The 22,531-nt window shown below is 35.7% G+C and overlaps 2 protein-coding genes across 4 annotated transcripts in view; both read left to right on the forward strand.

The window, feature by feature from the left end:
• The window catches only part of LOC115449958 (orexin receptor type 1), a 91,476-nt gene extending 82,218 nt beyond the window's left edge, over window positions 1-9,258 (forward strand). For all 3 annotated transcript variants that reach the window (XM_037442558.1, XM_037442556.1, XM_037442563.1), the window contains 3 exons: window positions 164-263; window positions 6,302-6,414; window positions 7,461-9,258. In XM_037442558.1, the coding sequence (XP_037298455.1) occupies window positions 164-263; window positions 6,302-6,414; window positions 7,461-7,651 (404 nt within the window). In that variant the 3' untranslated portion in view covers window positions 7,652-9,258. The remainder of the gene's footprint in view (window positions 1-163; window positions 264-6,301; window positions 6,415-7,460) is intronic.
• Window positions 9,259-18,651: 9,393 nt separating this feature from the next.
• On the forward strand, window positions 18,652-21,304 carry LOC115449957 (hypodermin-A). Its single transcript, XM_030177859.2, has 4 exons — window positions 18,652-18,968; window positions 19,619-19,874; window positions 20,459-20,647; window positions 21,059-21,304. The coding sequence occupies exons 1-4, from the start codon at window positions 18,712-18,714 to the stop codon at window positions 21,257-21,259; spliced, it is 903 nt and encodes a 300-aa protein (XP_030033719.2). The 5' UTR covers window positions 18,652-18,711; the 3' UTR covers window positions 21,260-21,304.
• Window positions 21,305-22,531: the final 1,227 nt, after the last annotated feature.

Raw genomic sequence — 22,531 nt, forward strand, 5'->3', positions numbered from 1 at the left:
CTTAGCTTACTATCTTTGCTGGTGATAGGATATATTTTATATCTGCCCAGATAGCGACCACAGTACAAAAAGTGTTAAAACCCGTCATACACAGGCAGACACTATGGTAGGTTGATGCTCCGTTCTACGCAGTCTTTATTTATTTTATTTTTTTTATTTTCAGCTCAACTGCGTTCCCGCAGGAAGGCAGCAAAGATGTTAGTAGCTGTTGTCGTCATGTTCGCGGTGTGTTACTTCCCTGTTCACCTCCTGTCTGTGTTGAGGTAAGATTCATCATATTTTTGGTCCAGTCGTATTTGATGAGAAACAGTCTAAAAAAATGTAACTATAATTTAAACAAAACATACTCGCATATATACCCAAAGGGATATACAGGGGCGCAACACTTTTCGCCAAGTGTGTTCCGTCCCATGATGTGATAGGGGGCGAGCTTATCGCCATATCGAGCACAAATTTCAGAATCAGAGTTGATACTGAGCAGAAAAACCCAAATGTACTTAAAATTATGTCTTTTAAAAAAAGAACAAATTATTTTACCCCACTTTTATCCTTGTGTTTCTAGATAGTATAAAACGATGCTACCGTCGCATCTGTCTATTTAAACGCGAAAAACTCAAAAACAACCAAACTGATTTCGTCGAAATATCGTATGGAGATAGTTTGACATCCTGGTGAGAACATAGCCTTTCATCCTGGGAAATTTACAGTACAGCTATTATTAATATAAGCGCAAAAGTTCGTGGTGCCGTTGGTCTTTTTTTAATATTGCCTACCAATGACGTTTTACAAATAGACGCGTCATAGACTAACAAAATTGCACATAAAAACAGCGCGCTTACTATAGTCACAGCCCTAGCGGCTCGCATTGATACGACCTGAGTGACACGAGTGGGCTCGAGCGTCGACCGCCCCGTCGCCATGATAGTCGAATAAAATGCATCTATTAGTTAAAAATAAGTTAAATAGTGTAAACTTATTACTAACGTATGAAATGAAACGTTCACAGTTTGTCATTCACAATTGCAGTATAATTAGACCATCGTCTAAAAACACAGGAAGGCATTTTATTTATAAAAATACAAAAAATTAGTAAACCGACTAGCCGCGACACTGGTTGAAGGTTGACTAAGTGAATGTCGGGCAATTACCTTGCTTTCGTCTTGCCAGTATTGAGCTCGGACAACGTATCTATGTAATAAAAACATCTTATTTGCCTACTCTTTAATTGACTAAAGTGCTAATTGGTATCCACGACAGAATGGAGGTGAAGTCACGAGCGAATTCGATGGCAGACAATAATGCCTTTCTTTTCTTAAAACGCCGCTATTCCGTCCACGATTATGCCGGCATTATTGGTTTTATCGAATCTATCTATTTCTACTCGCCAATCGTATTTTTAGAAGCTATCTATTCAAAATTCATAATAAATATAGAAAAAAATTTAGGCATACAGGGTCATTTTGACATTGTGTAACTAAAAGAAACCACATTCTCATCTTCACCTTTGCTGACATTGTGCCAAAATCATACATTAATAACCAATATTATTACCGAAAATCTTGGTTTTAGTTTTTAGATTTTTTGATAATTTTGTAATTTAATGAGAATATGGGCTGTTCGTGAGTGCATTTCTGAATGAAAATATGATATCGCTGTTGCGATGAATTATTTTATAGTAATAATAGTGGCATAAGGACGCGTAAAATTAAAATGACTTTTTATTAATATTTATTTTGTTCGAAACTTACACTTTTTTATTTTACATCTCCGGCTCAAAAAAAAAAATTGTAAAGTTTTATTTCCAAGTAGATAAGTATGTGGTTTCATTTAGTAACGCCAATGTCAAAATGACCCTGAATATGTCTACAGTATTTTTTGGGGTAGAAATATTGTTGTGAGGGTGTTTATGACACCTTTTGCTATAAAAACCTTGAACGTTTGTCAGACCGAGGTATTTGGTAGTTGGCAGTTGGTCTCTGACATTCATATAAGTCGTTTGGTTGGTGAGATATTAGTGAAAGTATTTGTGTAGTAAATAATTCTTTTTATTTTAATCAAAATCGCAGTGACTAGCAATGTTATGTTTACTTTGGTCGTTTCAAATTTTGATAATGTGGATATTATGTAAAATTTTCATGAAAATCCATAATTTTGTTTAATTCCGTACATCCCTACAAGTACTCATAATTAATCATCAATTAAATAAGGAATATTTTGTTACTTTAAAGTTTACAATAAGACCTTTAAAGCTGATTTCGTAAAGCAATTATTCGTAGATCTTTGAATATTTCCACTCAAAACTTGTGCGCCGTAAATGTATGAAACGAATGCTCAAGGCCGTTTGCTCAAAAGAGGTCCTTAAAGCGCGCTGCCGAAAATAAATTCATAAGTATTCTTTTTAGATTATCAACACGAAACGTCGCAAATTCAAAGTAACTTTTTAATTGGTATCGTAATGTACGCGACATACTTATTATAAAGTATACAATATGCAAATATCATTGGAGTAGGAGAAATAAGGTAAATTGTAGGTATAACTGGTGGTAGGCCTCTCATATGTGAGAATCCGCTTGGGTAGGTACCACCGCCATATCAATATAACAAAACCATTCAACACCTTGAATAACAAAGTAATGTTTGGTATTCCACTGCGCTCGTCATCCTGAGACATGAGATGTTAGGTCTTATTATGTCCAATAGATTGACTACAATGTCTGTCAAACCGGAATACAACAGTGACTACATACTGCTGCTTGGCGGCTGAAACATTTGCAAACAAACCTATCCAGGCGGACTCTCCATATGAAAGACCTACCACCAGTATAATATCTTACTAGTATACATTATAAATGCGGTTAAAATATCACTAACATGTTATGTTTATCCAGTGTTAATTATAATTACGCTAGAACGGAGGCCATGGTAAATATAACACTTTGGTGTGAAATCGACAGTAATTTCTGAATCACGGATGTGAATATACGTTACTTTGAACTGGTTGTCGCTGTCGTAGCAATGGTTCCGTTCAAATAACTTGTTATAATATAATTTTTGTATTACCATCTTGTCTTTTCTCTTCTTAATCGTTGTAATTACTGAGGATCGTGACTCCTGCGTTGCGAAATCTGTTTCCAATTACCGATACATTTGGGTACCCCTGGTAATTTGTGTTTTTTATAATAATTTCCTGTAATTTTATTAATTTTTGTATATTTTAAGCTTTTATGTAAGTCTTGTAATAAACTATTTGACTTTGAATTGGTACGATCCGTCGCCTGATGAAGAGTGCTGATGGGCATCTCCAGCTGTCCGGAGATCTGGTCCGACCATCTCTTCAGGTTTCGACCTCTGGGTCTTTTGCCCTCGACCTTTCCCGTCACAACCAGTTTCTCCAGGTTGTTAGCCTCTACGTGCGATATGGTCGAAATACATCACAACATGGTGCAGAAAGATAAAAGACAGACGTTGAGTGTTTTCTATTTTGAGTTTTTTGAGATCTGATGTGTTTGTGCGGTGGGGTGTCCAGAGAATCCTTAATTACCATCTTGTCTTAGGATCGTAATATATAAATCTCATCTTAAAATCTCAAGTAGATATTAATTGTAATAAAACTATTTTACGGATTTTCTCGCAGTTTTATATTATAATTCTCTCCCGTTTCGAAGACTTTGCAGGCTTCGTGTCACCGCCCGCGGAGACTGCAAGAGCTTCGAAGAAATTATAATATAAAAAACTGGTAGCGTATATGATTTTTTTCATGATTTGAAATAGGCTTTATTATCTTTAACATATAGAAAATTGTGTCTTACATGGGCGAGGGAGGGGGGTGAGTGAGGTTCCGTTTGATTCGTAATTCGTCCCCCCCCCCTCCGGCGTATTTGGGTTGACGACCTGCAGGACTTGGATTCAGACTTGTAGTAGCGTATGTGGGCCGACGAGCGGTAAAAGCTGGATTCAGACTTTAGGCGCAAAATCTGTATGCCAAGCATAATTTCCAATTGCATTGTTTTCTATGAGTTTTAGTTCGTGAAACGTCAGCTATTTTATAAACTTCGTGTTCTAAAAGGTTTCCGTTACCGATATAATGAACCTTAAGAATGGTAAATTTCGTTATTAGCATTTTGTAATCTGTTTATTAGCACTTCGAGAGTTTTTATATAATTCTTAGAAATAGATATTTATAGAATTTATTGAGGACGCGTTTCAAATTTATCTGTATAGTGATCTATTTTAATTGACTTCCAAAATGAGGAGGTTCTTTATTCGTTTTTACATACTAGTGAATATAACATGAGTAGTATAGTCCAAGGAGTGAAAGCTGCGATAGCCTAGTTGGGAGAGGAACAGACTACCACGGCGAATTTCGCAGTTTCAAAACCCAAGGACATCTTTGAATTTTCTATTTATATGTGTATTCTTTGTAAATTATCGCGTTTACGATGAAGGAAAACGTAGTGAGGAACTTATCTGAGAAGTTTTCTATGAGAATATAGAGGGTATGTAAAATCTGCCAATCGTCACTAGGTCAGCGTGGTGGACTAAGACCTAACCCCTTTGTTCCTGGAGTGCTATAGGCTATATATAATCATGCTATGACCAATAGGAGCGGAGCAGTAATGAAACATGTTGCAAAAACGGGGAAAATTTATTACTTTTGAGAGCTTCCGTTGCTGCGTAAACGTTTAAAGTTGTTGCAACAATGATGTATGACGGGATTGTTCCTCTTAACAAGTTCTACAAAAATATATTATAAAACAAAGTCCCCCGCTACATCTGTTTGCCTAAACGTGTTTAACTCAAAAACTACCCAATGTATTAGGATGAAATTTGCTATGGAGGAGTTTGACATGGAGAGCAGGCAAAAGCTAGTTACACAATAATTACAGAATATTCACAAAATAAACAGTGTATATTGAACCGAAACATCTATATAGGTATAAATCGAATCCCTATTTTCCTTGGTCACGCTAACTTGAGAACGACTTAATTGAATTCATTCATCTTTTCTTTTAAGTTTTCTAATACCTCGTAGAAATTGCTTACTAAAAGAAAAAATAAAAAAATTACTTCGAAATTGGAAAATCCCCGAAAACGTAACGAAAGCAACTTTGCGTTTGATGAATGTAAATTTTGAAATATCGCTTTAGTTCCCAAGGTGGTTTTGAGTAGAAACTAAACGAAAAACCGCAGTTCGTATTGAATATTCAAAGCAAGACAGGACAACGTCTGCCTGGTCAGATAGTAACATATAATTAATAATACCACAAATTACAAACATTGAATGTATCAAACTAAGATGATTTATTACATAGATACGTTGTCCGAGCTCAATATTGGCAAGTCGAAAGCAAGGTAATTGCCCGACATTCACTTAGTCAACCTCCAACTACTGGCGCGGTTAGTCGGCTTACTAACTTTTGTATTTGTATAAATAAGATGCCTTCCTGTGTTTTTAGACGATGTACAAATTATACTCCAATTGTGAATGAAAAAACGTTTCATTTCATACGTTAGTAATAAGTATACAGTATACTACTACTACTATACTATTTAATTTATTTTTATTTTATTCGACTGTCATGGCGACCTGAGACCAATAAACTAGATGGCCACGGCGCGGCGGTCGACTCTCGGGCCGTATCAATGCGAGTTGCTAGGGCTGTGTAGGTATATGACTATATTAAATAGTGCGCTATTTTTATGTGCAATTGTGTTAGTCTATGACGCGTCTATGTGTAAAACGTCATTGGTTTAAAATGTTAATGCAGTTTAACAAACATAAATACGAACTTAAACTTATTGGCTTAGTTCAGACACTGGACAAACAGACTGACAGTTTTATTTGTGTTAAAATAGTTAATAGTTTTTCGAACTAATGATTTCTTATGTCCAGCAAATGTTAGACATTGGAATGAAACTATTTTTCGGATTTCATCGCGTTTTTATGTTATAATTCTCTCCCGACATTTTAAAGATTTTGCAGCCTACATTTTTCATTTTGTATAATTGTAAAATTTAGGTAGATAATGTAACTTTGACTATTCGGATGATCAACACCTCAGTCCGCCCATGCCATGAAGACTGCAGTCTTTGAAACTTCGGGAGAAACTATAATATAAAAAACTGCAATCAAATCCGAAAAGTTGTTTTATTCGCGAAAACTCAAGAAATCATTATGTTTGGTTTGTGCCCATTTTTTTTTTTATATTTCATGTGTGTACAATAGAGTTTTATATTGTATTATTTATTTATTTATAAAAGACATAATCATTGTATTAAATTTGACAATCTCCTTTACCAGGTACACTTTAGACATGGAACAGAGCGACGCCATTACTTTCTTAGCGCTAGTCTCTCACGTCATGTGCTACGCGAACTCCGCCGTCAACCCACTAATTTACAACTTTATGAGCGGTAAGATACAGTTCATTTTACAAAATCTTGTATACCTCCTTGAGAATACAAGCCCATTTTCATTTATGGATATGTTCTGGAAGTAAGAATTTTTTAGGGGAATCCGCCCGGAGCCTCGCACTTATAGGGGCTTTGGAGGACATTTTTTTTTAATTTTTCTGTATTTTTTAAAAACTGGGGATGTTTTTTGCTTCGCCCGGGGCCTTACGTCATTTTTTTGCTTTCAACTCGTTAAGATCTCCTGTTTAGAAGACGATAAAAATACATGTGGAATCTGAAAGCATTATAAGAGTTCAATTCATCTGAAAGTATGAATAGCCCTCGAGCTAATAACGTTATATCACAATAAAACGAAATAACACGCTTTACACGCGCTTGTATCAGGAACTACGAAACCGAATTTGATTATTCACTAATAAGAAGCCACATCAATCGTGAGTGCTATAGGTAATATTTACCTCTTGGAAAATATTTAACCCAGAAAAACTTTTCACTCTGGTGGAGCTGCAGGCAAAAGCTATAGAAAATAACGCCTCTGGAATATATATTTTTTACTAATAGAAAGTCACATTAAACCGTAGTGCTAAAGGTAACATTTATTCCAGATAAATATTTATCCCGAAAAAACCTTTCACTCTGGTCGAGCGCAAAAGCTACAGAGATTAAAGTCCCAAGAATTTATAGTGACCCCCATCTCTTATTATATTTGTTTGTGTGTTTCTTATATAAAACTATGTATATTATCATATTAGAGTAGTTATAAACATTTTATCTTGCAGATCTTTGATTACCTGCTCCGAATGCACAATTATAAATTAACTAGTTGACCCGACAGACGTTGTCCCGTCTTAACTATGAATTTGCAGCGCGCATTCTGTCAATTGCTGACAGTTATTTCAAACAATTGACAGTTATATAAAATACATATTTTCGTTTAATTTTCTAATTTTCCGCGCAATTTTTAAAAAAAAATTCTTTCATAAGAACCTTCTCTTCTCTCTTCTCTTATTCTGACAGAGACTAATATATTGACCGATATTTTCCAGGTAAATTCCGCCGTGAATTTCGCCGTGCTTTCTGCTGCTCGTCAAGGCCGGTTCACGAGAACTTCACCAGCCTCACGCGCGTCACTACATCCAAGAAGAAGGAACAGAGTTGCGACAAAAGCTTAAGTCAAAGGAACGTTAGCAATACCACGTTTATTCAGAATGGATTTAAGAGTGGATATTACGCTTAGAAATTGTGATACAGTTAATTTTTACATACATACATACATAGTATCGCGCCTCTATCTTATAAGAGTATGCAGAGACTATGGATTGCTAATTTTTACGATTCTTACGTACTTCTCTCGCTTCCTCCACCTTCATCAATCTTTTCATGCATTCCTGCCGGTTCCGGATACTTTTGACCTGACGTTTACTGAGAGTATCAGATATTCATTCGAAGGTTCGATGTGGTCGACCCCTACCGGCTCTTCCATCCACATTCGCCTTATAAACCCTCTTTGTCAGTTTCCCATCATCCATCGTCTCCAAATGCCCAAACCACTTTAGCATACCCATTAATTATGTAAAATGATAAACTTAATCATTTACTCTGGTTTTGTATAAATTAAGGACTTCAAATACAAATGATTACATCATGAGAAGGAACACTCTTGGTGGAAAGTGGGGTGCCATGGATGACCCCTCTGTCTACCCTTTCAGGGATAGAGGCGTAATGTTTTTCAAATACAAATTATAGTAATTTATAGCAAAAGGTGTTACAAATACTCCAAAAGATTATTCTTAAGTATTTAAAAAATCTTGTGAGTCAGGATTTAGGCGGGAAAAAATAGTGACACACTGATTTCCACGTGGGCGAAGTCTCGGGCACTGCTAGTTCTGAAAGTATCAAGATATGTTACCTTGACCACAGGTCTTTGCGGGTTGGGGGGGGGGGGGACCAGGTTGCTACCTGGGCTCGGGCTGCCGCCCGAGGCACTTACAGGAGCTTCGCGTTGCCTTGGAAGACCTTTTTTACAAAAGAGAAGTTTCGGAGTCCTTTGTTTTACTCCACCCGTAACCTCGCGTCGTTTTTATCTTGGTTTCGTCTCAGGCCTCGCGTTGTTAAGGCCGCCACTGTTTCGACGATGGCTTTTATAATACCTTTTAACTGTTTTATTCTACTGCAAATTGTTTACTCTGTGTTGTAAGATCTAAGTCAAATAGAATAAGTGTTATGATTTATTATGTTTAGTGCAGCCCTCATGATCACGCGGCAGACTGAGGTGTAGGTGGACGAAAACGTCACTTACAATATCTACATACATTTTACAATTTAAAAATAATATTCAAAGTCTGATTTACGCAGAATGAACTCACACTATTTTCATGACAAAATTGAAAAAAAAGAAAAATGTAGGTAGATATTGTAACTGGCTTTTTCGATGACCAACACCACACTCCTCCCGTGACTATGAATGGTGCAGTCTTCGAAACATCGTGAAAAAATTTAAATATCAATACTGCGATAGAATCCCAAAACTAGTTTAATTTCGAAGAATAGGTGTTAAATATAAGTTATGTTATAAAATTATACCTGTATTCTATAGTGTCCCACTGCTGGGCTTGTACTACTGAGAGGGCTTCGGCCTTAGTCCACCACGCAGATTTACTGTGGGTGTCAACCTGGTATTTTCAACTTTTACCTTCAAATTTTTCATGAAAAATTTTTAGGTGTGCAGGCTTTTTCGGGATCTACGCATGATTTGTAAAAAGTTATTCTGTAGAATCAATTAATTTGTCTATAATACCGATGTGATTATTTTAATATGTGTATTTATAATAAATATTTGGAATATGTTTGTGTTTTATTGAGTTTACCTCATTATTTTGTGGTTTTAAGTATTGACAGTTTTATAAAATGGTAGCCAAAAAAATTTGTTAAATAGCACAAAGACATTTTCTAAGCGTAGACTTAGAAACAAGCTAGAAGCTCTCATGAGAGTAACCGATCATGCCCGCCATTAAAAGGTTTGGCCAAAGCGCCATCGCGACGTCTCGATATAACATTCTATATTAACTGGATTTATTTTAACATGAAAACATTGTTCCTCTGTATTCGATTAAGTGCATTGTTTAAGGCAATTGAAGTCTGTATTAGATATATACTTCGTAGCTAGATATTAAGTCTTTATTTCTACGTTATTTTTTAGAATGTATCGGCGTCAAGGTAGACACCGCTGTAGAGGATCAGCTGGTGGCGTTCCTCTATGGAAGAGGGAAGATTTCCAGTAAGGCAGATGTTGCTTGTGTCCGGCCGCGGCCCCTCCGACGGTTCCTATTCGGAGGTGGTATATATGCAACGCGTCGCTCAAATTGTGCAAGCGTAATCCATAATCGTCTGTCGCCATCTTGCGTGATTACTATGCGATAAATCCCTATAGTTGTGTCAATACCACATAGGTCTTCTCGAAGTTCCGCTGATGTTGACGAGATGGCGGTATGTATATTAATTGTACCGCTACAAGAACATCGCCGTTTATCCATAAAATTAAAATGGTCAGCGTAGCACAAAAAATAGTGCACGCAGAACATCGATTGAAACCGCATCATGGCGCTGAACTAAGCCATCGATCTTTAGAAATTAAACTCCAATAATTTAGTCAGTGGACTGGACTAAACAAACATCGCCAAATATTTTTGAAAATGAAGTGTCTAGTTAAAATATGACTCGTTTGTTTGCATGACAAGGGTGAGCTTATACAAACAGACCGGAGTTTTGAAGGCACTAAAGGGCTACGAACCTCGGCTCGGGACAGCTACCGGATGACGGTGAGACATCAACGATTAGGGATAGGCAAACTAAACAATATATGTATTACCGTATTCGTCGGCACGCGGGCGGGAACTATGACAAGGGTCGGTAGGACGGTGAACGTGGCGTGGTCCTGGGCGGCGAGGACGGAACTGCGGCCTTGTGAGGTATTAGAGTTTTAGGGAATCATTTTTACAACGAATAGCCAGTGATATCGTCCTCTTGGTCTGTCAGACCTGAACACGACTGTCTTCATTTAGCGCGGTCAAATAGAATTAACTAAACTTAACTTAGAACAAAGTTCTTGAGTTTGACTTTGCGGATAAACAACACCTCAGCTCTCCAGGCTGCAGTCTTCGACACGACACGACACAAAGGAAACAAAAATTATTAAAACCGCGATAAAATCTGAGAAATAGTTTAATTTTAATAGTATATTATAACTTGAAATCGTGTATTTGTATGTTTTATATCAGGGGTGGCCAACTTGGTAAGACCCAAGATTTACTTTTCACTGAGGATACTCTGTGCGATCTACCAAGCTACATACATCTTGAAATCTTCAATGCAACAACATAGTTCAGTACACAATTTATTATTATTTTGATTAAAAAATGATACAAGACGATGCGTGCAGCAGTTAGTGATTAGGTATGTCCCGCGATCTGTTCTACGTATTTTTATTTTTGCCTTGCCACGATCGACTGGACTTGTTGTCGCGATCGACCGGTTGGCCACCCCTGTTTTATATAGTCATTCAAATGTGGTTATACCTCGACCTCTATACTTGAAGAGATACACTACTCAAACGTGTTACTATGTAAACAGTTATTATTGTAAAGCGACATCTAATGAGAGATGTATAAACTAAATGCTAATTCAGCCATAGCTTTCAGTCAACTGAGCTTCATATGCGCTATTAGTTTTAAATAGAACAACTAGATGGCAGTGCATTTAAAATACAATTGTGGCAAAAATATATTATGATGCAAAATCTGCCAAAAAGGACATGCCCGCTTTTTGTATGGGCGCTGGTTCTTTATTTTGAAGATATTCTAACCAGCCTTAAACTTATTAAATAATAAATAAGCAAAAATGTGATGCTTGGAATTAATAAAACACCAATTTTAGACGCCTACATTTATAAGAAAAATTACAAAGATACCCCCTTATTCATAGACGTTATGTATATAAGGACGGTGTATTGTTGTGATAACAAATCTGTTTCTCAGTGCTGACGGCATGGCAGCCTTCTCAGTGCGTAGACATAGGGCTGTTGTGATTGACTAATATTGAGAAACAACTTGAACTAGTTGGCTGTCAGAAAAACAAAGTTGAACAAACAGCAAGCTGTCAGATAAACAAAGCTGAGAAACAGACTAGTTATCGCAGCAATGCTCCGTCCTTAGATAAATAAAGTATATGAATAAGGGGGTCAGTCTTTAGTTCAACTGTAGCATAAAGGTGTATTGTGAAGTAGGACTTTAAACAATTGAAATATTAAGGACTTTTTTCACAAATTCTGCGTAAATACTACTCATTATATATTTTTTTTTTATACGTGCACGCCAATTTCACCTCTCTGCACCTGATGGTAAGTGGAGTGGGGTCCAATAGAATGTCGACTGAGGAGAGATGATTACCCCTCGACAGTCGACACAATTATGCTGGTCTGTTGGAACCGGATGTACACAGGCTGACCCCGGAACGCGATACATGTGGGCCACTATGGCGGGTTTTAACACCTTGTGTACTGTTGTCGCTATCCGGGCGGTTATCAAATATATCCAAAGTCCAGGTCGACATATGATATTTATTGCATGAGTAACTAATCTATTTTGACAGTACTTTTACACTGTATTTTTTGTGATTATGTTTGATCCCAGTACAAACAAATAAACGGAACTCACACATATTTTTGCTCTGAAACATTAAAAAAAAAAATTCACGTCGAATTGATAAACTGCTCCGTTTTTGGGTTAAAAACTGCTTTTGCAGACGCTTTAAACTTTAAGAATCATTACACCAATGCTTCGATGACTTCAACAAACGTCATTTACTACCAACGACTTTATAGTAAACAGCAATAACTCGACAGCGTCTGCGCGTCGCCTAAAAGTTATCTGTTTATATTTCAAGATTTTTAGCACTCACCAAAATGAATCTGCGCTGTGTTCGCATCGTTGATTTTAGTTGTTTTGTCTAGACTTGACACGGGTCTTGGATCACCGTGCCGTAGTTTCTCCGCATAACGCAGCCTCTTTCGATAGAGTAAGCACGTGAAGTGGAGATCAGTATGCCAAGTTCAATTTATATTTTTATAATGTTGCAAAGTTACCGAGCTTATATATCAATCACTTTGCGAAAAATAAGCAGGAATAGGTAATAGAACGTAAACATTTTTTTTTGGATTTTTCGCTGACGTTTTGTTCGGTCGTTTGTAACCGTATCAGGCCACACCTCAGTTTAAAAAAATGATTCTGTTCTCTTGAGTAAACTCTTATGATTGGAGTATTATCAAAAACTATTAAAAAATCAAATGATATTCTATTTTGAATTCGTTTTTAGTCAGAAATATTGATTTCACCACACCGCCGCGTTGCGTTGCACGTGTTCTAATTTTCAGCGCCTAAATATACTTCGCACTCTACATTGACGTACATACATATCGATGCTACTCTATTTATATGTAACAATACTTTACTATAATTCTAAAAGAGATTTAGAAATCATCTAAATCTTTACTTATTTTTCTACGTTTTTAATATTTCTTTATTAATTATAATACATATAATAGTTTACAAAGTTGCGTTACTGTACTTAACTATATATCAAAACGAGCGCGCAAGACGGCACTCGAGTTCATCTACCAAGGCAGATTACAAAAATCCGCTTAACGCGAAATGTACAGCTCCCAATTAAAAAGATCATCTCTGTCTAGCCGTGAAGAAAACTGCGTAAAAATACGCAAAAACTACGGTTTTACGAAATTAATTTTTATTTTCTGTTTTGTTGACGGTAGGACGGTAGATTTGGCGGAGCAGAGGCGGTCTTTGGAGAAGGTGAACCGGTCATCGGCTCAGAGCCTCGTACTGACAAGGGCCTCGCGCTATGCCTTGGCGGTTTTTTTTATGATCTTACTGGCAAAATTGCTAAATCGTGGAACTTTTTTTGCTCCGCTCGGGGTTCACGTCGTTCTTTTTGCTTTCGCCTGGGTTCTCTTGTCGTTAAAGGCCGCCATTGTGGCAGAGTATATGTTATATTTTAAAAAACCGCAGTCACAATTGCTTTTCGCCCGACCCGGCATTCAGACCTAGGGCCTAGCGCGGTAGTCGTACTTGTACCGCGTATGTATCACTCTACGCTACGAAAGCAGTCAATTTGCAAATCATTCTAATAATATTTGGGTTTAGAGAATTTATTTATTCATTAAAGACAAGATGTCCACTTACAATGAGTGTTAGTGAATTAAAGTTACTTAAAAACTATAATTAGCTCAATCAATCTTTACATGTGTTTAAGCTATTTCTTCCCTCACCAATTTCCTTAGCCTTGTTTTAAATATCTTTATAGATTTATCATCTTTTATATTGTTTGGAAGACTATTTTAAATTGCGCACCCTCAAACATAATATTCTTTTTTCCGTAATTGTTGGTTCTGTGATGTCTTGTAATTTTGTTAGTGTTTCTAAACTATATTGGAATGTTCTCATTGTAAATTGAAAGTCTGATTTTATTTAATTATTTAGCATAATTAGATTTTACATAAAAGGGAAGCCAACAGGAATTAGGTTACATGGGACCTCCGGTAGATACGTTTACTTCTAAAAATGAGAATGCACGAATTCTCGCAATTTCAAGAGTAAATATTCTTCACGAAATCCAATTACATGACGCCTTCGTGGCGGCATATAAAGTTAATTTAAATATAAGTAGCGGAGACATGCCACTTCACACACGAGCTGTTTCGATAATAGCAATACTAATTTACATTGCACTTGCGGCCATAGAAATAATAAATTAAATATATCCGTATTCTATATACCTCCACATAAAAGAAGAAAATGAGTTAAAACCGCTAGATGTAGAAGCATGAAATTTTGTCAACCATTTCTTAAATGTCAATTAAGAATTGGTTGGCAAAATTTCAGTGCATGCGTGCATGTCTCTCAGTGCTTCAGTAAGTACTAAGATGGGATTTTTGGAAATTCATTCTTTACATGGTTGAAATAGAGTATGAATCTAACAAACTGCTTAACGGATTCTGAAAATTATTTCAATGATAGGAAGGTATATTTCCTTGGGTTACATAGGCAGGCTACATTCATTCCAGGCATGTCGCGTTTACGCGAGTGGAGTCGCGAGCAATATTTAATATAATATAAATGAATCCTTCCTAGCTGAATTCGACCACGACGGCCAATCTCAACGGATATCAGCCAATACGCAGAACATATAGTACACAAGTATGTACGCAATACACAGGTGCACTCTTGCACATTCCTATTTTTTTACATTGGTTTTTAATACTCTTTAAGTCTATGACTTCGCAGTAAACCCTCGTTTAGTACTGTCTCAATAATTTTTCATAATATTCAGTCGTTATTTAGCAACAGAAGCGTCATTGTTTTTCGCGGGTGATGCAGAAGCTCTGACATCAGGCGTTTCATAATCATAATGACCAGTGAAGGTAATGTAGTTTTTCTACCAGTACGAACACTAAAAATAGTTACTATTTAACAAACTTCCGTGTAGCTTAAGCAATGTTCTAATTGGAATAATCTCGAGTCTTCAAATTGTCCATAGTTGGCAAATCTATAGTTTTTGAATATCATTGCTCCGATCCTGTTAATGATGACTGATTGATATTCAAGACAATGAATACATACATCATGACATCTTGAGTACGAGGAGCCCACTAGAACCTACCCTGCAGTCGATAGACTTACTCTCCATCTAAAAACTATTACAGTGTAAACATCGAAAGAAAAAATATAGAGAAAACAGTTCAATATTTCAAGCGTACTTTGAACAGCACTTGAGAACGGGAGTACAATAAAACTTATTATAGTAAAGAAAAAATAAATGCCAAAGCCCAAACAGAATTTATTCCAATACTTTTCTTTCTTACGTAGGATTTGTAACGACAGCTGAGTGGTACAAAGTAAGGGGGAATTACTAATATTAGGTTTATTATGTCTTCCACGAAATTCGGTTTGTTACAAATGATAAAAAGTAATGATGATAAATCCTTTAACAGAATTTTATCTACCACGGCAATTTCAAAGAATATTATCCAAGTATGAAATATATTATTGAAATGTAGAAGTGTTCGCAATAATGTAACAATAATATGTATATGCTGTGACAGCCTGTAATTAAAACAGCACTGCAGCAATTATTTACTGAATTGTTAAAAAAACTATGTAAGGTGTATGTTTTGTTGGCTGTTCAAATAAATAAATAAATATACAGCACTCTCTGTTCCTTCACTCTCCGATGAGACAGAAACAAATAAAAACAGTTAATAAAGAATACTTCGTCCATTCTTGAGGTTTGATGTTACTCCATTCCAAATTATATTAAAATTAGTTCAATATTTAACTGCGTAAATAGAAAGTAACTCGCTTTTATAACAACCGTGTGGAATCATTTTAAGGAAAAGACATTATTTAAGAATCAGAGATTGTAGCCAGTGTAACCACTGGACTTAAGACTTAACATCTCATGCCTAAGGAATGCGAGCGCTGTGGAATACAAAACAATACTTTGTATTTCAAGGTGTTGGATGGTGTTTCTACTGTTTATAGGCGGTCGTATTGCTTACCATCAGGCGCACGGCAAGCTCGTCTCGTCATTCAAAGCAATAAAAAAATATATACGTTTGAATTTTATTTATCTGTATAGCTAGGGAAGCGAAACTATTGGCCGCAAATGTAAGCATTCATTTTAGACGTGAATACAGAATTGAGTGGAACTTATGAAAATAAAGAGAAACCGCCAATAATTTGTGTTGAGTATACGTCTTACCACCAATGGATGACAGAATTTAATTTCAGTTCGGGGTAATTTGTTAAAACTTGTACTTATTTGTAGTTTATTTGTCTGTCCATTTAAAAGTTCCAGTGTGCATTCTCAAGGCAAACTGTCTTGGTTAATAATTTATTATATTATTTACGCGAATATTAAATATTGAAATAAATGCTTTGAATTTTTTTTGTTTTATACTCTTGAAGAAAATGTAATTTCGCATACCATCTTTTGGTTGAATATGGTTGCTCTGACGAATCTCATGTTTGGTCATCGTTATTTACCCAAATTCGCCGAATAAATATATCTTTATCTTTATAAAATGAGTGCTCGGATTTTACAGCGGTTTTTTAAATTTTAATTTGTGTAATTGTAAAGTTTAGGTAGATATTGTAATGTTGACGAGGACGATGTATACCTCAGTCCGCCCGTGAGCATCGAGGCTACAGTATTCGAAACGTCCGGAGAAAATTAAAATACGAAATCCGTGATAAAAGCAGTTTTTTTTTCGATGTAACATTGTTGGCAGAATACGTATAATCATCGTATTATTTCTTTATATTTTTTCTTTTTTTGTATATGTTGTACTTTTTTTGTATATCTTCCACAGGCCTCTCCGAGTGACCCTCGTGCACCGAGGGTTTCAACTCATTTTGTTTACTCCTTCGCGTTCCATGATCACGTGGAAGGCTTTTTCTTACCATGGTGCAGCGAGGTTTTCAGTCCGTTGTGGCTGAAGGCTGTTTTAGCCGATAAACATCCCCAGCAGAGACCATCGTTGGCTGTGACAGATATCCCCTACAAAAGGGGCCATAGATAGCCATCCCTAGATAAAAGAATCTTTATCCATTGAGACTATCGCTTCAGTAAGCTTCCGAAAAGACAGCCCATGGGAGTAATGCAATGCTAAGAAAACTCCGATGTCGCTAATGGCCTCGTGTATCGTTGTAACATTGGGTACTTTGGTGAAATGTGCTTTGTAAAATATGTTATGGCTGTGGTTGTTGAATGTTTAATAACACTTTCTTTTACAGCGATGTGAAGTTTGGTTATAATATTCTGTCTGAATTTCACTCACGATCAACGCCTCTAAGGACAGTTCTGGGCGCATTAGTTCACGTCTGATAAGTTTATTTTCCGTGGTAATAGCAGATTATATGGAGGTAGAATCAAATTCTTTAAATAATTACCTATAAACACGACTAGTTCATCAAGAATAAAAAAATGGCGTTATCTGTTGCAATTACTTAGATATTTAAAAGAAAAATCATGTCATAAAACCATCCCAAATGAAGGTAATTTTTGATCACATGACCAAAATTTACCTTCATTAGGGATGATTTTATGACATGAATGTTCGATAGAAAAAAAATGTTATGATTATTATTTATTTCTAGCGAACGTGGTAGTTTAGTAACTACGTGGTAGTTTTTTCTATATCTTAAGACGATCGACCACCGGCAACTATTCTACATGTATAAAAAACTGGCTCAACTATGCGAGCTAAGTTAAACTAACTTAGTTTAATTGGCGGTGGACGATCGGGTATATTGTCGTTCATTAAAGTCTTACTTCTTTCTTCTTTGTTATAATAAACTATTGTAAACATGTATTTTAATTTTTGTTTGTTATAAAGAACAATAAAGCTGCCATTGTCAATCTAAATAAGATATTTAAATATAATATATTGTTGGGAATCAACAGGGAAAACGAAGCGGCGATAGTCTAGTTAGAGTTGGTAGGAATGGCACGCACCTCTGACTTTTTTAAAGTTATATGAGTCTACTTTGTGAAATATCGCTTGCTTTGACGGTGAAGGAAAATTGTCAGAGAACCTGCATACCTGAAAAACTCTCCAAGAATTTTGAGAAGTGCTGATATTATTATTAGGAATAGTGAAAAAAAATAATTAAATAAATAATAAAGCCAAGGAAAATAACTTAGATCTTAACAATAACCAATTACATGTCAAAATATATGTCGGACATATATGTAGTTTAGGAAAGAGCTCTTCTGTCCATCATAATCTAGAAGTAACCTAAAATTCGAAATTATATCTTATACTCTTAGTAAAACAGGTGCTTTAACTGCAAACATTTCCAAAGATACTTTAAGGTAAAGTAGTAACTGCTAAATGGATTTGTAAGAAATTTTCCATATAGATAACTATTTTCAAATCAAATTAAAGGCAAATTTTTATCTCTGCGTAGCAACCACTGTAATTTTCCATATCGACAATGTCTTAAATTAATTTTGAGACTATTTGTATGTCTTCTCACATTATGACTTTTATTCAGTGAAAGGTCAAAGAAAATGGAATCGTAACGCCTAGTTAAAATACAGAACTCCGAAACCACAAAGGTATACAACTAAACGATTACTGCTTTGGCACCTAACACCATTGTTTCAAAACTTTAAATATTTAGAAAACAATACACGAACAACAATCTCGCAGTTTCAACCACAATGAACGTATTAACAATGCTTACATCACTTCTACCGTATATTATAATAGTATTACCGTTAAATAATGCTAAAATAGATAGACTAAGTTCCTTAGAAGTAAAGGAAGCTAAGTATTCTGATCTGGGAGATCACACTATGGTGACAGATAGTGAAATATTTCCATACGTAGCAGCTATTTTAAGAAGATCCACTTATATTAGTGCTGGAGCTTTGATCGACGAAAATTGGGTGTTGACAGCTGCTGATAGCCTCTTTCTGTAAGTAACTTATTATTTTATTTGAGTAGGTATTATACATAACTTTTGCTCAGGGCTTCGCTCGCGTGTAGGAGTTATCCGGGATAAAACGCCGCTATATATTTTTCTGGGTTAGAAATTATCCTATAACTTTTTCAGGTCTTAAACTATGTGCATACCAAATTTCATAAATATCCGTTCAGTAGATTTAGGAAAAATTGATAACATACAGACAGACAGAAATGGTAACTTAGTTTTATAATGTGTATAGATAATGGATAACAAAAGGTTAAATTTGAGTTCCCACAAATAGTTCTTGGTTTGAAATAAGTGAAGACGAACCACCGCGTAATTAAAAAAACTTACTATCAAAATTTCTGATATTCCCTACTATGAAAATAAAGGTCACTAAACAGGAGTTTAACTATTTCAGTAATATAAATATAACTTAAACTGCATTTTCTTTTACAGTACTTTTAGCTATGCTATCATAATTTCGAATAATAAATCGTGAAACGTTTGTATAGATCTTGTAACATACAATAATAACTTGGCAAAATATTTTAAAAATCGGCTCACACACTAGCTAATACTACGGCACCCTTCCAGAAGATTCCATCAAATATTTTCTCAATGCCAAACAAATGAATATAACAACATGTCTTTTCCAGGACAAGAGAATCACTCAAATCCTTAAGAGTGAGACTCGGCAGTATTAACTACAAGAAGGGTGGTATCCTTCTGCCGATCAAGTTATTCAATATCCATCCTTATTTCGACGACCAAAGGCCGGTATTTGACATCGCACTGCTGATGCTACCAAAATCAGTGAGATTTACTCCAACCCTCAGGGCTATAAGGTTGCAGAAGACATCCAGGGTTGTTGCTGCAACCCATTATCTAGTTACTTCTTGGTTCTCTGCGTTGGTAAGTTTAAAATAGTCTTATATGAACTGCTTGCTTGGATTTACTACACTAATATTATTTGCTCAGTATAAGAGTTGACTTTTATTTTTCTCTTTTTAATATACCTATTTATAACTTTATAGGAGGTAATTAATGTTTCTCTTCTAAAATAACAGCCCTAAATGGAATACAAAGTATAATTTAAGCCTAGACTAGTTTAAAATATTTAAGGTCTCAAAGGAATGTAAACAATTTAGTTGAAGCCACTATTATTTTATATTAATATCATAAAGTAAAACTCAGACTTAAAGAATTCGTATTTATCTAAAACATGCTTTTTGTCGCGGCATTGCCAGCGGTAATTCGTTCGAATTTCTGAGTTTATCGCGATCAAACAAAGAGACGCAGAGGGTCACTTAGCTTTATAAGGTCTCGAATCCACTCAACCCCTATAACTCATACCCTAGAATAAAAGTTGTAGATTCGTCACCTATTCAAGTGCCCATTGGTCCCCTGATAGGAGACCAGTTAATATTAATTTATTTATAAGGTACCCATTCGTCCCCCGTCATCGTTATCAAAATATGTAAGTACATCCTTTTCAGAATCAGAATCAATCCAAACCCAACCACCTAGAATCAATGGACTCCATTATCCGGCGGCGTATACTCTCGGTATCACACCTGCACCCATCAGATCCTGATGAGTGCGCTGATGAGCTTACAAGTCTAGAAGTCAATAGAACTGATGTGGTGATGTGCTTGGATCCTGGAATCAAGACGGATTCTTGTGGGGTGAGGAATTATATAAAGAGATCATTACAAAGCTTAATACTAAAAGACTAAAGATAACTGTTAGAAACTGATATTGATTAAAATAAAAAGAACTATTACTGGCTACAGAAATCCTTTTACAATTATTTGTGAGCAAAAGGTCGCATGGCGGTGCTATCGCGCTTTCCTTTTCTCACTCCCGAAGTGTTATGGCCGGTGGCACTGGGTGACGTCATACTTCACTAGTCTGTAATTTGACAGTTTCCCTTGCCACCAAATTTCATAGCTTTATAACATTTATTATTTTGTAAATTTAGAAAATAAATTTTCGTTAGATTTTGGATGAAAAACATTTTGGATAAATGTATTTAAAAAAGTTAACTAACTACCTTATTCTTCTACGCTTCATTAATTCCTTCGTTCTCTTTCCAGAGGGACACTGGAGCACCAGTGGTGTTAAACGGAGTTTTAATGGGCATTGTGTCGTCTTGGAAACCAGCAGACTGCTCCGAGCAAGCGCCTGCTCCTAGTTTCGTCACATTGATCTCTGCAGGGGATGTCATCTCTTGGATCCATGCTACTGTTCACGGTCATAGGTGGAGTAATAAGAAAAATACACATTTTAATTTGTAATTTATTTTAGATTGTTTGGAGTCATATATATTTTTTTTATCTTTTTACGTACGCCCTAAACTGCCCTTTCGACTATTTTTATCACCTCCATCCAATGGTTGTCTGGTAGAGATCGCCTCGAGCGATAAGACCGCCATTTGTACCACCAATGTATTCTTTTCCACCGTCTGTATGCAAATTTGTCTTCTTTTTGTTTTCTTTTTACATATTTGGTGTACAAAAAAGTTTTAAATAAATAATCAAATAAATTGTTCTAAAACAATATCCAGGTGCTTTAAATTAGATAGAGCCAGTTGTTATATATAGGCCTTTTTGTCACTTTAATATGGGGCATGTTAATTCTCGAATGTTGTAAGTCCAAAATTTTTGTTCGCTCCTCCCTTCCTATACTTTTTTATGGATTTTTTTGGATACTTTCGAAATTTCCTTTAGGGTCTCTACGTGGCCCCGCGTGCCTCCGCAAAAAAACCCTGTATACATTATATAGCTTAAATTTTGAATCCCAAATGAGTATACGAGTGTTACATTATATTTTACATCAGTTATTACGTAAATGTGTTTTCGCAAATTAGGTATCATAGGGGGTTGGGAGGGAGGAGGGCCAATTTCCGCTATTTGATACGTACTTCGCCCAATTTTACGCAGTTATTAGTAATTCAAAGCTATATTCATGTATTAGTATTCGCTATGTCCACATTGTCTGTTTGGACTAAGATTTATAATATACTGATATTTAACGTGTTTAGTCTGCCAATTCATTTCTAAGATATTGCGATTTATTTTCTCTCTATGATCATAGAAAAAGATAATATAAAGTTTACTGCTAAGCAAAAAGAAATGTGTTAGCTGCGATTCTGCTTACCCTTTCAACAATAAAGACATGACCTGCCCTTTTATTATGACCTTGTAAATTTCTTCACATTGACCTTAAACACTTCCGCATAGCTAAACATCTAAGTTTTGCCCCAAGCGAGGGAAAACTATTTTCATATACGCTGCTATAAAATGTATAAGTTTAATCAAATTCTTGTGTCGGTTTTTCGAAAGATTGCGTCTCAAATATGAGAAATTATACGAGTTTAATATTTGCTGGTAAATTGGATTTTTAAAAGAATTTTAGATGTTTATTTGCTATCTGTCTATTCCTTTGGGAATTAAAGGCTTGTCAATAATGGTGAATGAGTTTATAGTAAGTGCGTGTAATTTTTTATTGCTTTGAATGATGAGCCGAGCTTGCCGTTCGCCTGGTGGTAAGCGATACGACTGGCCATT

Source organism: Manduca sexta, chromosome 4, assembly GCF_014839805.1.
Source record: "Manduca sexta isolate Smith_Timp_Sample1 chromosome 4, JHU_Msex_v1.0, whole genome shotgun sequence".
Classification (NCBI taxonomy): domain Eukaryota; kingdom Metazoa; phylum Arthropoda; class Insecta; order Lepidoptera; family Sphingidae; genus Manduca; species Manduca sexta.

Bases quoted from the DNA above. Each gene is read 5' to 3' on its own strand.
- LOC115449957 (XM_030177859.2), top strand. From the start codon at position 18,712: ATGAACGTATTAACAATGCTTACATCACTTCTACCGTATATTATAATA. The intron at 18,969-19,618 runs GTAAGTAACTTA...TGTCTTTTCCAG, and splicing joins GCTGCTGATAGCCTCTTTCT to GACAAGAGAATCACTCAAAT. The intron at 19,875-20,458 runs GTAAGTTTAAAA...CATCCTTTTCAG, and splicing joins CTTCTTGGTTCTCTGCGTTG to AATCAGAATCAATCCAAACC.